The sequence below is a fragment of the Leptopilina heterotoma genome, unplaced genomic scaffold, assembly GCF_015476425.1.
Source record: "Leptopilina heterotoma isolate Lh14 unplaced genomic scaffold, ASM1547642v1 Lhet_245, whole genome shotgun sequence".
NCBI classification, from domain to species: Eukaryota; Metazoa; Arthropoda; class Insecta; order Hymenoptera; family Figitidae; genus Leptopilina; species Leptopilina heterotoma.
The window spans coordinates 362,768-376,887 of NW_025110961.1; the positions used below are offsets into that span (position 1 = coordinate 362,768).

A 14,120-nucleotide genomic window follows, 5' to 3' on the forward strand; every position below is an offset into this window, starting at 1 on the left:
TATACAGCTGCGAATTGTTGATCAGGACAGTTATTTAATAAATTTTAGAGGAGAAACTATAACGATTCGATTGCATATAAAGTCATTGTAATGGGAATCGTTTATAATCAAAAAGCTGTTGTTGGTGGAAACTATAAAAGTCAGCCAACATGCAAGAGTCAGATCAGTCTAAAAGAATCTCACAAGGTGTTAACACCTCAGAATCGTCGCTTTCTTCAAGAACTAGGACTAAGAGTTATTCCTCAAGGAAAACAGCAACAGGACAATTAATCTATATATTTTTTGGGTGCTGTTGCAATAAAAATGGACGAACTTCACAACATTCCAGCAGCAGTAAATTTTGATGAGTCCATAGCTCATTATGAAATTCATGCTCATCAACGATATGCATCTTCATCTTTCAATAATAGTAATGAAATTCGAATTGCAGTACAACATCAATATCTATGCATTTTACCGAGTAAAAGTTCTTTACACATTTTTGGTAGATTAGCTAAAAATGATGGAATTACTCTTACAGAAAATGTACATTTAAGCAATAATGCTGTATGTTTTTTGTTTGATGAAATTCGCTATGAATTAAATGGAATTGAAATAGATCGATGCAAATACGTTGGACATACTACAATTATGAAAAATTATGTCTCACAAACACCTACTCAGATAAACTTTATTGAAAATGCTGGATATTCAAGAATGACAGCTGATGCAAGACTTGTATTGGAAAATGGCTATTTTGATGTCACAATACCACTTAGCATGATTTTTGGTTTTGCTGAAGATTATAAAAAAATTATTATGAATGCTAAACATGAACTTATTTTAACAAGAGCACGTTCTGATATGAATGCTATAATTCAAACAGGACAAGGCGGTGATGAAGAATTCAAAATTTTTATCAATAAACTTGAATGGATGGTTCCATACGTTTTACCTGCTGATAATAATAAAATAAAACTATTAAAATTTATTGAAAAAGATCCATTAATTTCAATGAGTTTTCGATCATGGGAAATATATGAATATCCTTTACTTCCTGCCAGCTCAAAAGTTTTGTGGCAAATTAAAACTTCAACGCAATTGGAAAAACCACGCTACGTTATTGTTGGATTTCAAACAGCAAGAAAAGATAAACGAAAAAAACATGCCTGTCATTTTGACCATTGTAATATTACAAATGTTAAACTCTTTTTAAATTCACAATATTATCCGTATGGTAATTTAAACCTAAACTTTGATCAAAATCAATTCTCTCTACTTTATGAAATGTATGCTAATTTTCAATCATCCTATTATGGAAAAGATTCAAAACCTATTTTAACAAAGGACATTTTCAAAAGTCTATTTCCTCTAATTGTAATTGATTGTTCAAAGCAAAATGAATTTTTAAAACAAGCCTCAGTTGATGTAAGGTTAGAATTTGAAGCAGGAAATAACATGCCAGCTGAGACTACTGCCTATTGCTTAATAATACATGATCGCGTCATACAATATAAACCAATCAGCGGCGTTGTAAAGAAACTGTTGTAGTGGAGATAATGTAGTGGGGAGTGGTGATCGGTATAAAAACCGATGTTTTCGAAGAGAAACTCATTTCTGTTTTAGGATGGAGTTCATCGTAGATGTTCAAGGCTTTAAAAGATCGCACAACGAATTTGTTTTCAAAGAGTTGGCAATACTTCCTCTCCAATCGGATGCTCAGCCACTCGTTTGTTTGTTTGAACCTCCTTGTGCATGGAACTCGCTGCCTGATCGTTATAAAAGTGAAAAACTTTGGTTGACACATAATTATCATGGAATTAATTGGACTGCTGGAGACATCCCATACGATGAACTTCGTTCTATTCTGCAAGGAATATTGCTAGGTTATAAAGCAATCTACGTTAACCCTTTTGTGCCCCCGGGAAATCCAGCGGTTGGATTTGCTTCCAAATTGGTACTCGGGGATTTCGGGGTCGCTGATTACGAATCCGATGAGAGTTTTAAAAAATTAAAAATGGCGGATCCAATATGGCGGACAAGATTTTTAAAAAATGCTTGAATTTGCTACAATATTGCTACTCGGGGGTTTTTGGGGTCGCTGATTACGAATCCGATGTCAGTTTTTCAAAATTCACAATGGCGGATCTAATATGGCGGACAAGATTTTAAAAAATTACTTGAATTTGCGTCAATGTTGTTACTTGGCAGTTTTCGGGGTCGCTGATTGCGAATCAGAAGCCAAAATTAAAAAATTTTCAAAAATCAAAATGGCGGATCCAGTATGGCGGACAAGATTTCAAAAAATTGCCTGAATTTGCTTGAATATTGTTAATCGGGGGTTTTCGGGGTCGCTGATTACGAATCCGATGTCAGTTTTTCAAAATTCAAAATGGCGGATCCAATATGGCGGACAAGATTTTAAAAAATTGCTTGAACTTGCGTCAATATTGTTATTTAGGGGTTTTCGGGGTCGCTGATTGCGAATTAGAAGTCATATTTTTAAAATTTTTTAAATTCAAAATGGAGGATCTAATATGGCGGACAAGATTTCAAAAAATTTCTTGAATTTGATTCAATATTGTTACTTGGGCGTTTTAGGGTCCGCTGATTACGAATCCGATGTCAGTTTTTCAAAATCCAAAATGGCGGATCCAATATGGCGGACGATATTTTCAAAACTTTGTTTGAATTTGCTTTAAAACCGGTACTTGGGGGTTTTAAGGGTCACTGATTACGAATCTAATTTCAGTTTTTTAAAATCAAAATGTCGGATCAAATATAAAAGTTTTTGAGGTCGTTAAGTACGGAGAGAATTTTAGATTCAAATTTTATTAATATTTCAGATCCTAATTTTTATATAAAAAATAAATTATACAAAAAATTTAGAATAAAAATATGATCTGAAATTAGTTACAAAATTATACAAATGAATTTCGATACACCAGAATAGTGTACAATGGTACAAATAAAGAGTTTTATTAAAAATTATGAAAATTAATCTTTTCACTTGGTAATTTTTTGTGGATTTAAAAACATATTTTTTACAAAATTGAGCATGGATTATTTTGTTTCTACTATTTTATCAATAAAACTTAAACTGACATCAGATTCGTAATCAGCGACTCCAAAAACCCGCGAGTAGCAGTCTTGAAGCAAATAGAAGCAATTTTTAGAATCTTGTTCGTCATATTGGATCCGACATTTTCAATTTAAAAATTTTTTTAAATCTAACGTCTGATTCGTAATCAGCGACCCTTAAAACCCCCAAGTAACGATATTGACGCAAATTCAAGCAATTTTTTAAAATCTCATCCGCCATATTGGATCCGCCATTTTGAATTTTGTAAAACTGACATCGGATTCGTAATCAGCGACCCCGAAAACCCCCGAGTAACAATATTGAAGCAAATTTACGGAATTTTTTAAAATCTTTTCCGCCATATTGGATCCGCCATTTTTAATTTTTAAAATTTTTTAAATCTGACTTCCGATTTGCAATCAGCGACTCTGAAAACTACCCAAGTAACAATACGGACCCAAATTCAAGCAATTTTTTAAAATCTTGTCCGCCATATTGGATTCGCCATTTTAAATTTTGAAAAACTTTAGATTAGACCCCACTATGCCGTTTATGCAATACATAGCGCTCCACCTCTCCACAATGGCGGTTAACTAAACTCAACACCGTGCATAAAAGCATTAGTGATGTAATTTAGGTTAATTTGTGAAAATTATTATTTAATATTATATATATAATTGGATGTACAAATGTTAAAATTTATAATATATATGTCAAAATAATACGAGTGAATATTAAAAAGAAAGAAAAATTATTTAAGAAGAAAAATTATATTTTAAAACTTCCGTCTTTTAAGCATAATGAATAAATTATTTTGAGGTTTATATTATTAAAATAAAATTTACTATTGACAATATTTATTTATTTATAAACTTTATTAAATTATTTTATCTTTAACTAAAATATCAGATAAAATATTGAAGAGAAAATTCCCTGATTTTATATTAGAAGAAATAATAAACTAAATAGTAATTATAATCGCAATCAGAAACAATAAACTTCTAAATTTTAATAATGTCAGATTGTTTGAGAGTAATGTTTTGAAGCGAGATTCACTAAACATGTGTGTGAACTTTTTTTTACAGTTTTACGCATTTTGAAAACATTTTTTACAATACGAACGGTTAGATTTCAGTCTTAAAGACTTATGTAACGCATTTTTTACATTGATGTGAAATCACACAAACTAGTCGACAGACCATTAAAAATAAACATTCAACGTTAATGAGAAAAGTCCCCGATTTTGAATAAGAAGAATTAAACGTTTCTCATTAGTAATAAAAAATAATAAAAAAACATAAAAATAATAATTATAATCGCAAGCAGAAACAATAAACTTCTGAATTTTATAAAAATGTTAGATTGTTTGAAAGTAATGTTTTGAAGCGAGATTCACTAAACATGTGTGTGAACTTTTTTTTACAGTTTTACGCATTTTGAAAACATTTTTTTACAAAACGAACGGTTAGATTTCAGTCTTAAAGACTTATGTAACGCATTTTTTGTGAATCTCGCTTAAAAAAAGTTACTCTCAAACAATCTGACTGACTGATTAAAATAAACAAAAAAAGTTAATGAGAAAATTCCCTAATTTTAAATTAGAAGAAATAATTAACTAAATAGTAATTATAATCGCAATCAGAAACAATAAACTTCTAAATTTTAATAATGTCAGATTGTTTGAGAGTAATGTTTTGAAGCGAGATTCACTAAACATGTGTGTGAACTTTTTTTTACAGTTTTACGCATTTTGAAAACATTTTTTACAAAACGAACGGTTAGATTTCAGTCTTAAAGACTAATGTAACGCATTTTTTACATTGATGTGAAATTACACAAACTAGTCGACAGACCATTAAAAATAAACATTCAACGTTAATGAGAAAAGTCCCCGATTTTGAATGAGAAGAATTAAACGTTTCTCATTAGTAATAAAAAAATAATAAAAAAACATAAAAATAATAATTATAATCGCAAGCAGAAACTTCACAATTTTAATAATAATGTTAGATTGTTTGCGAGTAACTTTTTACACAGATTCATAAAATACGTATGAATTTTTAAAACCTTCTACAACATAAATGCATTTTACCTAAAAGAAAAAAACAAAATTTTAATGAAAACGAAGATAGTATATGAAAGACACTGGACTTTAAGAACAAGGTCTTTACTTTTTTCGATGATACTATCTTTTTTGAATTTTTCCGTTTTCTTTTGTTTTTTTATCGAGACTTTTGGAAGTTGAGCTAGATGACGATGACGATAGAGACGAGCTGGAAGAGGAAGATGAGCTGGAAGAGGAAGACGAGCTGGATGAGGAAGAGGAAGATGAGCTAGACGAGCTGGAAGAGGAACTTGAGAATGAATTTGAAGGTGCTGGTAAACTAAGATTTTGGTCTTCTTTTACTAAACTTGCAGATGCCGGTGAACTTGAATTATCAGACCGCTCTGATGTTAAAATTTCCTCTTTCTGATGATTAGGATCTCTTTCAGTATTTTGATCAATTTCGAGATTAACTACAGGTTGTAGATTTTCATCAGGATGTGGATTCTCCTCAATTTCTCTATTATTTTGGCGGTCTTTCTCGACTTCAGATTCAGAACTCATAACCAAATTTTCATTTGGTATGAATGATGATTCAACAGGCAGACTTGCTACATCCTGAGGTACAATTGCTTCTTCATTTGACACAGCGACAAAAGGAGTATCCCATCTTGTGGGTCTTCGTCGCCGGTTTTGAACATTCTGCGCTCTAATATTCAATCGTTCCTGCACTTGTCTTACCCTTTCCAAAAAATTAATCGGATTATTGGGTTGTTCCTGATGACAACATAAAATAAAATGTCAATTTATATATAATCTTAATTATATTTAAGGTAGCACATTTTAAGAGCTTGGAATTTACAATATTATTATACCGTTGTTTTTAAATAAATATTTATTTTACATTTAAAAAATATATTATTTCCAGCCATTGTTGTATCTGATTCATAACCTCAAAATATTTTTTGAACTTTTGTAAATTTTTATTTACTTTTTAAATTAACTAACATAAATATTTTAAATATTTACTAGAAATAATATTTACTAGACTACTAGAAAAAATATAATTTGTAAAATAAAAAATAATTATAGGTTAAAATATTTTATTAAGGACGAGAAATGTAAAAAATTACACCTCGAAAATATTTTTAATATTAACTAAAAATAGTATTTACTAGACTACTAGAAAAAATATAATTTGTAAAGTAAAAGATAATTATAGGTTAAAATATTTTATTAAGAACGAGAAATGTAAAAAATTACAGCTCGAAAATATTTTGAGGTTATGAATCAGATTCAACGATTGCTGCAAATTTTTCAACAGATTAAAAGGAATAATAATAATAAATTTACCACAACAATCTGAGGCCTCGGCGTCGGCAAATTCAACATTTCCAAGTCTCTCACAGTCCTCGAGAAATTCAACGTTGTCAGGTTCAAAACATTCATGGGACGTTGTCTATTAAACCGTGGATCGTGTGGAAAAATTAATCTAGAAGCTTCACAGGAACAATATACCGATTGCCTTGGTGGTCCTGGAGCGTACTATCCAACGTAGTTCGGATCCGTTAATTTAAAAATCTCACAAGTTATACATGAACAAGCTGATTCTTGGTCATTCTCTTATAATAATAATAATTTAATCATATTAGAAAAACTATATGTATATTTTTTTTAATTATTACTTATATATTTACCATTATTATTTTTGTTTTGTTGTAAACGCAAGTTTTATATAAAATTCGAAACTCTTTACAATCACTCTCCGTTCTGACAGCTCTGTTTCCGTTGACTTCGCGATGGCCATTTTCATTTATGGAAAGAGTATGCAAGGTTAGTATTTTAGGGTGAAACAAAGGTTTTGTAAATTGAAGGTGCTTTCAGCAGAAATCAGACTTCTGATTGGCTATTCTTAATTCCATTACTAGAAGGAGCCAATCATAATTCTTCTTACTAAAGTCACTAAAACTTAACCATAGACTTAGGCTGGAGTCCTATGATAGCGTTTTGCGTTGCGTTTTGTAACTAGGCCATGAGTGAGAGAGAGATAGAGATATATGTTTGCTCTATTTGCACTCATGGCCTAGTTACAAAACGCAACGCAAAACGCTACCATGGGACTCCAGCCTTAACGTTTATGATCAACGACTTACAAGAAAAATAATTTTTTATCAACAAAATTTAATAAAAAACATTTGTTGACAATAAATATTATTTTTCACTGGTAAATAATAATTATTGCAATGGTAGATAATAATCTTTGGGAACTTCGACTTGCTTAATCAGTCGGTAATTTAGGCGGGAAAACTTAAACCCATTTCCAAAACCATATAAACTTGATCAATAAATTGTTTTAAATATACCACCAAGTGATTTGAACCTGGCCGATAAATTTTAGTAGCGCCATTTACTTCAGGCTGATAGAATTAACACTTTGATAAATTAAATGGGAAAATTTAATCACACAATAACGGAATTTAATTTTACAAAATAATATTAAAATTTATAACAACCCTTCAGACGACTTAAACATAGAAAAACATTTTGTTGCGCCATCTACTGTTGACTGCCAGAACTAAGCTTGGACAGTAATTTTTGCGGAATATTTAGTACACCTCTACAATGCGATTTTAAGTTAATTAATAAAAATTCAAATATCCCGCCAGTGGGTTGAAAATTCAGCAAAAATAGAGTTGCACCATCTATAGGAGGCAGCCGCAACTAAGTTTGGTCGGTAATTTTGGCGGGATATTCAAAATACCCCTACCAAGCGACTTTAAGTTAAATAAAAATTCAAATATCCCGCCAAGCGTTTTAAAATTGAGAAAAAATAAAGTAGCGCCATCTATCGGAGGCAGCCGTAATTAGAATGATCGGTAAAGTAGAACACCCCTTCCAACGCAGTTGAAAATTCGAAAATAATAATTCAAATCTCCCACCAAGAGGTTTGAAATTGTGCAAAAATAAAGTGGCGCCATCTAGCGGTGGCCACCGCAACTAAACTCGGTCGGTTAAACAGAACACCCTTTCTAACAACGCAGTTGAAAGTATACTATTTATGGTAATGCATATGATCAAAGTTTTATTCATATTAAAAGGTTAAACTTTTTCAAAACTGATTCGATTTAAGTCAATGATGGCTTATTTTTTTCAGAAAATTGTTTTTCTATAACTTGACCGCTCAGATTTATAAACAAATTCACAGTTTAAAAAATATGCTTATTTGTAAGAAATTTTTAAAATTAAATCACTTTTTTAAACAAATAAGCATATTTCCAAAACGGTATATTTGTTTATAAATTTGAGCTGTCAAGTCATAGAGAATCATTTTCTAAAAGAAAATAAGCCATCATTGACTTAAATCGAATCAGTTTTGAGAAAATTTAACCTTTTAATATGAATAAAACTTTGATCATATGCAAAATACTAAATACACAATTTTTGTAAGTTTCAAATTTTTTTCTTGAAAATTGATATTTGTTCTTTCAGAAGATACAAATAACAATAATATTAAAAAACTATTAAATGTTAAGGGCATCCGGGAAAAATCGAGCCCAAAAAGTGTTTTCCCGCGTGTCGTCTCACTCCTAAATAATTAGAGATATTTAGTTCGGATTTATCATGATAATTAGGGGAATTTATGATGATAAAGAATATTCTCGAATATTGCAAGTAATTTTTGAAATAAATAAAGAAAAACAAAATTACAAAAGTTGGATTTTTGGCGAAAGTGAGAGACAATATGGCGGCGAGCACACAGACAAGTGGATCTATGTGTCAGTGGTCAAGGAGGTGGCGCCAATTCTCGGAAGTGGTCGCGACTTGAACTAAGGAAATGTATTAATCTCAAATTACTCCACTTTCAATCGTTAATAAAATAATTTCCTCGCAAAATTATTGCAAAAACGGAGAGGGCCGCTTCTAGGAGAGTCTTCCTCTATCACCCCTCCAAATATGAACCCGAAATATTTTATCCTCTCAAAATGAGACGTCTATACTGAACCGTGAAAAACCCCTTTTTCCGTATATTTAAACAATTTTTTTCAATAATTATTTATCAAAATTTCTCTAAACTCCGAGAGGACCGCTGGTCCCAGAGCATTTCTCTATATTTACCAAAAAATCCCGACTCAAAATATTCTTTTCTTTTTAAATGAGACGTCTATCACGAAACCAGTATTATTTCCCGGATGCCCTTAATTCAATATTTTTTCAGAAGGTCTGCATACCTGTAAACAACCTTCTTAAATGCTTATAACTCGGTCAAATATTATTTTTATTTTTTATGTACACAGTGAAAACGGTAGGCCTAATTTTTCATTTGACTAAATCACAATTTTACACAGAAAGAAGGTTAAGTTTGGAGAGACTCATTCTGAAAACACATTTGCTATGAAAAATTTGTGTGATTTTGTCAAATGTCAAGTTAGTCATTTGGCCACCACTGCGTATATAAAAATTAAAAATTTCAAAATAAATAGATCCCATCGTTTGCCGACGATCGGACAAGGCTTAAAAATTGTTAATTTAGTGCTAGTTTGTTACAAAAAATTTTTTAAAAATTGATCGATACATACATTTTTAAAAATGAAATTTTATTTTAAAATTTTTTAAAACTTATCGTAAATTATTTTAAAAAATTTTTAAAATATTTTTATTAAAAACTACGCGTGAAAACAAAACTTTTAATTATAAAAACGTCCAATTTGACCAATTTTTGACCGAGTTATAAGCATTAAAAAAAATTTACGTAAAAAACGCCATTTTTCAAAAATCTGTATTTCCTGGACCGCTTTATGAAAAAATTTGAAAAAATCAAGATAGCTCATTTCAAAGAGTACTAAAAGAAAAAAAATATTTAAAAAAATTTGAGATCCAAAAGCAAAATAATTTCCGATTTGGCCTGGAATGCCCTGGCTATTTCACCCCGTTCTACCCCGTAATATTCATCATGTATCCTTTATAGAAAGACAGCTATTTTTTTGGCTGGAGATTGAGAGTGACGGTCGTGAGTGGTTAAAATACGATGATGGCGGTCGCTATTGGCTGAAATAATTTTAAATTTTTGTGCGCGCGCCGTTTTGAGGTTCTAATTTATTCCACCTGGTCGAGTGCGAGTATTATACATACTAGAACCAAAAGGGCGCGCGTCGCGCGCCCACTCCTAGTCGTTGAGACAAAATAAAACCTTAATTTAAACCTTAATTTAATAAAAACATATGTTTATATTTTAAAACTTATTTTTTTGTTAATAAGATTGTTTAAAAGTTTTTGAATTTTTTTAATCCAAGTTTGACGACTTGCATTTTCTGAGAAAAAAAATTACACGATAAATAATTTTCATTCTGAAGAAAATCACCTTTAAAATAAGCCTAAACTCATTAAAAAGCGTTAATTATTTTAGAAGTTATTAAAATTTTTGCAAAACATTGAAAATTACAATTTTTTAAAAATATCTAAATAAAATATTGGCTAAATGACTTCTGAAAGATCTTGTTGTATTCAAAATTTTATCATCTTTTAAAACATAAAAAGAAAAAAAATTTAGTTTCCATACATAATACGTTTTAAAATGTTTTTCATTCACCTGAAAATGGGTATGGTCTCTAAATTTTGACAGGTAGTGTATATTATATTTTTATTAGAGTTTTACTTATATTTAATATTGAAATAATATTAATATATATTACAAAACTAATTTTGTTCATAATATAAAAATTACAAAGTAAAAACGCTACAGATATTTTCCATCAGTTTATTATAAATTTTATTATATTTTTACTTATATTATATTATAACATCAAAGATGTATTGGTTGGGATTAAATTATTCTGAGATAAATTATTTATTACTATTATATTTATTAGTGAAATCAGTAAAATTTCGGAAATAATTTACATGTTTTAATGTTCTTTAGATAAAGCTAAAATAAGCATCCAGTTTACTTTAAAAAAATCAATGTTTTTGTTTTAAAAAAAGAATATTTACCATTAAAATTTAATTCTAAAAGTTACAGATGTTGAAACTGTAATCCATGTTACAAACCAGAAATAAATTTATTAAATTAATCTGTTGAGATGGCCTTTTATCTTGATTTGGGGAGGCACCAAGCTGCCAGAATGTTTAATTATTCTGTTTAATTTTGTGGGGACGTTATCCTACTTTTAAAAGTTGCCTACTGATGCGTTAAACGCACTATGGTTAAAAGTGTTTTGAATTTTAGTTTTAGTTAGGTAAGTAAAGAAATTGATTTTCATGAATACGTGATTTATTTATTAATAGCAAAATACCTTTTAGAATACAAGAATGGTTAGAAAAGTCTTATAATTAGATAGTGTATGTGTTAGAGTGTGTATCGTGAAACCAATAAATAACCAATAAACCAATAAATAAAATAAACCAATAAATAAAATTAATTTTTTCTAATTGTAACCATTTTTTTAATTATTTAAATTTTATATAAACTATAAAAAATATTTTTTAATAATTTTGTTGTCTGAATCGACGGTATGAGGTTCGTAGTTGTTACACGGAAAAAATTTTGGTGCACCAGTCGTTCCTACTAGTGCACGAGCTATACCAAACCGCAGGACGAATGTTGTCCTAGCGCTTAGTATAGCAGACGTACCGTTTTGTGACAGCAGGCGCACCCTTTTGGTGAGCCCTCTGCATTATTTAAAAGAGCAGACGATATACTACACCTATACGGATAACATACGTCCCATTTTCGTGCATCTGACGCGCCAAAACGAGATAACAGTGCGCCGAACTACTGGTACAACAGCTGTACTATAGGCAGCGCAAATGATGCACCAAAATTTTTTCCGTGTAGTAGTTTGCTTGCGGTGGTGGGTAGCTTGTCTGTGTTGGTGGGTAGTAAGTCTGAGGTGGTGCATAGTATACTTGTGGTGGTGGGTAGTTTGACTGCTGTGGTGGGTAAGGTGCTTGTGGTGATGGTGGGTAGTTTGACTGCGGTGATGGGTAAGGTGCTTGTTGTGGTGGGTAGTTTGACTGCTGTAGTGGGTAAGGTGCTTGTGGTGGTGGTGGGTAGTTTGACTGCGGTGATGCGTAAGGTGCTTGTGGTGGTGGGTAGTTTGACTGCTGTGGTGGGTAAGGTGCTTGTGGTGGTGGTGGGTAGTTTGACTGAGGTGGTGGATAAGGTTCTTGTGGTGGTGGTGGGTAAGGTGCTTGTGTTGGTGGTGGTGGGAAGTATTGTATGGGTCTTCTTCTTGTATATGGTCTAAATTCTGTCTCCGTGTATGTTCTTGGTCCCCTGTAATTTCTGGCTTGGAAATTTTTTTTCATTCTAAAATTATAAATTAATTAAAAATGTAATTATTTTTTTTATACAAAGGGGCCGTTCAAAAAATACGTAACATTATTTTTTGGATATTTGGACCACCCCCTTCCCCTCAAAAAGCGTTACGTATTTTTTGAACGGCCCCAAATTTAAACTAAAATTTTAAAAAATAATTTGCAGAGTGTCTACTAACCGGGAAATAACTGGGAATTAAATTTAACCTTGAAAAACCGTAAATTTTATACCAAACCGTGAATTTTTCACGAAAATTAAAAAAGTTTTATTTTTCAATTTGTTTTTAAAAAATCACTTTTTATTTCAATTTATATAGATATTTAAACTGTTCTCTAAATTGAAATTAGTTAAAAATAATTTATTTGATAGTAAAAAATCAGTCACCAATTCAAACATATTATGTAAATAAATTTAAAAAAATTATGGAGTTAATAGAAATATTGTTAAATTCGACTGAAAATATGTAATTAAATTTGTTAAAGAATTTTATTATAAACTTTTTAATAAATAGAATTTTCTAAGTATTTTAAGTTAATAATTGATTAATAATTCAATTTTATAAGGAGTCATATTCTAATGTATTCATGTTTCTAAGGGCGAAGATTAATCATTAAAATTGAACCCCTTGATGCAAGAACCAGACATAGACCATTAGAATTAAATGGGCTGCGTCTGGTTCTTGCATCAAGGGGTTCAATTTCTATTAGTTAATTTAAAAAAATATACGTACTTAAAATTGTTTAATAAAATTGAACTTTCGCAAATTTTTTTTTTAAATATAAAAAATACGATTGTTGTAATTTTTTAATTCTATTGTTTCATGATAATTAAATTTTCTAAATAAATAATTGAAATTTCTTTACATTTTTTGAAAAATAATTAAATTCTTTTAAAGAATTTTATTTAAATTTTTAGAAAATAATCAAAGGAAGTTAGTGATCGTAATTATAATTTTATTTTTAAAATTTAAAGTCCCTCTTACAGTTTTTAATAAATTTTTTGCTTCTAAAATTATTATTAAACTTCTCTTAATTTTTTTTATTATTTATTAAGTAAATATTAATTATTCATGTTTCTTATTTTTAAAAAATTGAAATATTTATTTATCTTCGAAATCAAATTTGACTTTAAATTGGATAAAAAAACCGGGAAAAAATTAGAACATAACCGGGAAATAACCAGGAATTTTGTAGATCGAAAATAATAGACACCCTGAATTTGATTTTAAAGAAATCTAAAAATCATGTTAAAAAAATGAGGGTGATATATATATATATATATTTAAACGAAATAACCTTTTTTGGTCTTTTTCTTTCAATCTCCTTCTTAAATTTCTTTCAGTATTTTTGGGAGCATTATTTTTTTCAGTTTTTGTGTCTTCTTCATCTTCATTTCCTTCACTTGTATCTTCTTTACTTTCAGCTTCTTCTTTTTTTTCGTCTTTTATTTTCTCTTCATTCGATTTAATCATTTTGTTATTTTCATTACTATATGTGACTGTCCACGAGAAAACAAGGCTTAGGTCCAAAAAATCAATTTTGATTTTTTTATGGTAATCGACAGATTTTATGTTGCTTTTTCAAATGCAAAAGTCAAAAGTTAAAAATATCAATTACTTTCGACAATATATCGTTTTAAAGATGGGTATGTTAAGCGTAGTTAACCTCAATCGTTGACTCTCCACGATAAAACACGGCTTA

General features: G+C 30.0%; 2 protein-coding genes across 2 annotated transcripts; one reads left to right on the forward strand and one right to left on the reverse strand.

The window, feature by feature from the left end:
• The first annotated feature begins 303 nt into the window (after positions 1-303).
• LOC122503133 lies at positions 304-1,530 on the forward strand. Its single transcript, XM_043613568.1, has one exon. The coding sequence runs from the start codon at positions 304-306 to the stop codon at positions 1,528-1,530; it is 1,227 nt and encodes a 408-aa protein (XP_043469503.1).
• A 3,716-nt stretch (positions 1,531-5,246) lies between these two features.
• Positions 5,247-13,891, reverse strand: LOC122503134 (MADS-box MEF2 type transcription factor MIG1-like). Its single transcript, XM_043613569.1, has 3 exons — positions 13,716-13,891; positions 11,919-12,411; positions 5,247-5,882 (listed from the first exon to the last, which is right to left on the reverse strand). The coding sequence occupies exons 1-3, from the start codon at positions 13,889-13,891 to the stop codon at positions 5,247-5,249; spliced, it is 1,305 nt and encodes a 434-aa protein (XP_043469504.1).
• Between the last annotated feature and the right edge of the window lie 229 nt (positions 13,892-14,120).

Bases quoted from the DNA above. Each gene is read 5' to 3' on its own strand.
- LOC122503133 (XM_043613568.1), top strand. From the start codon at position 304: ATGGACGAACTTCACAACATTCCAGCAGCAGTAAATTTTGATGAGTCC.
- LOC122503134 (XM_043613569.1), bottom strand. From the start codon at position 13,891: ATGATTAAATCGAATGAAGAGAAAATAAAAGACGAAAAAAAAGAAGAA. The intron at 12,412-13,715 runs GTTATTTCGTTT...TTATAATTTTAG, and splicing joins AAAGAAAAAGACCAAAAAAG to AATGAAAAAAAATTTCCAAG. The intron at 5,883-11,918 runs GTGCATCATTTG...TGTTGTCATCAG, and splicing joins ACTACACGGAAAAAATTTTG to GAACAACCCAATAATCCGAT.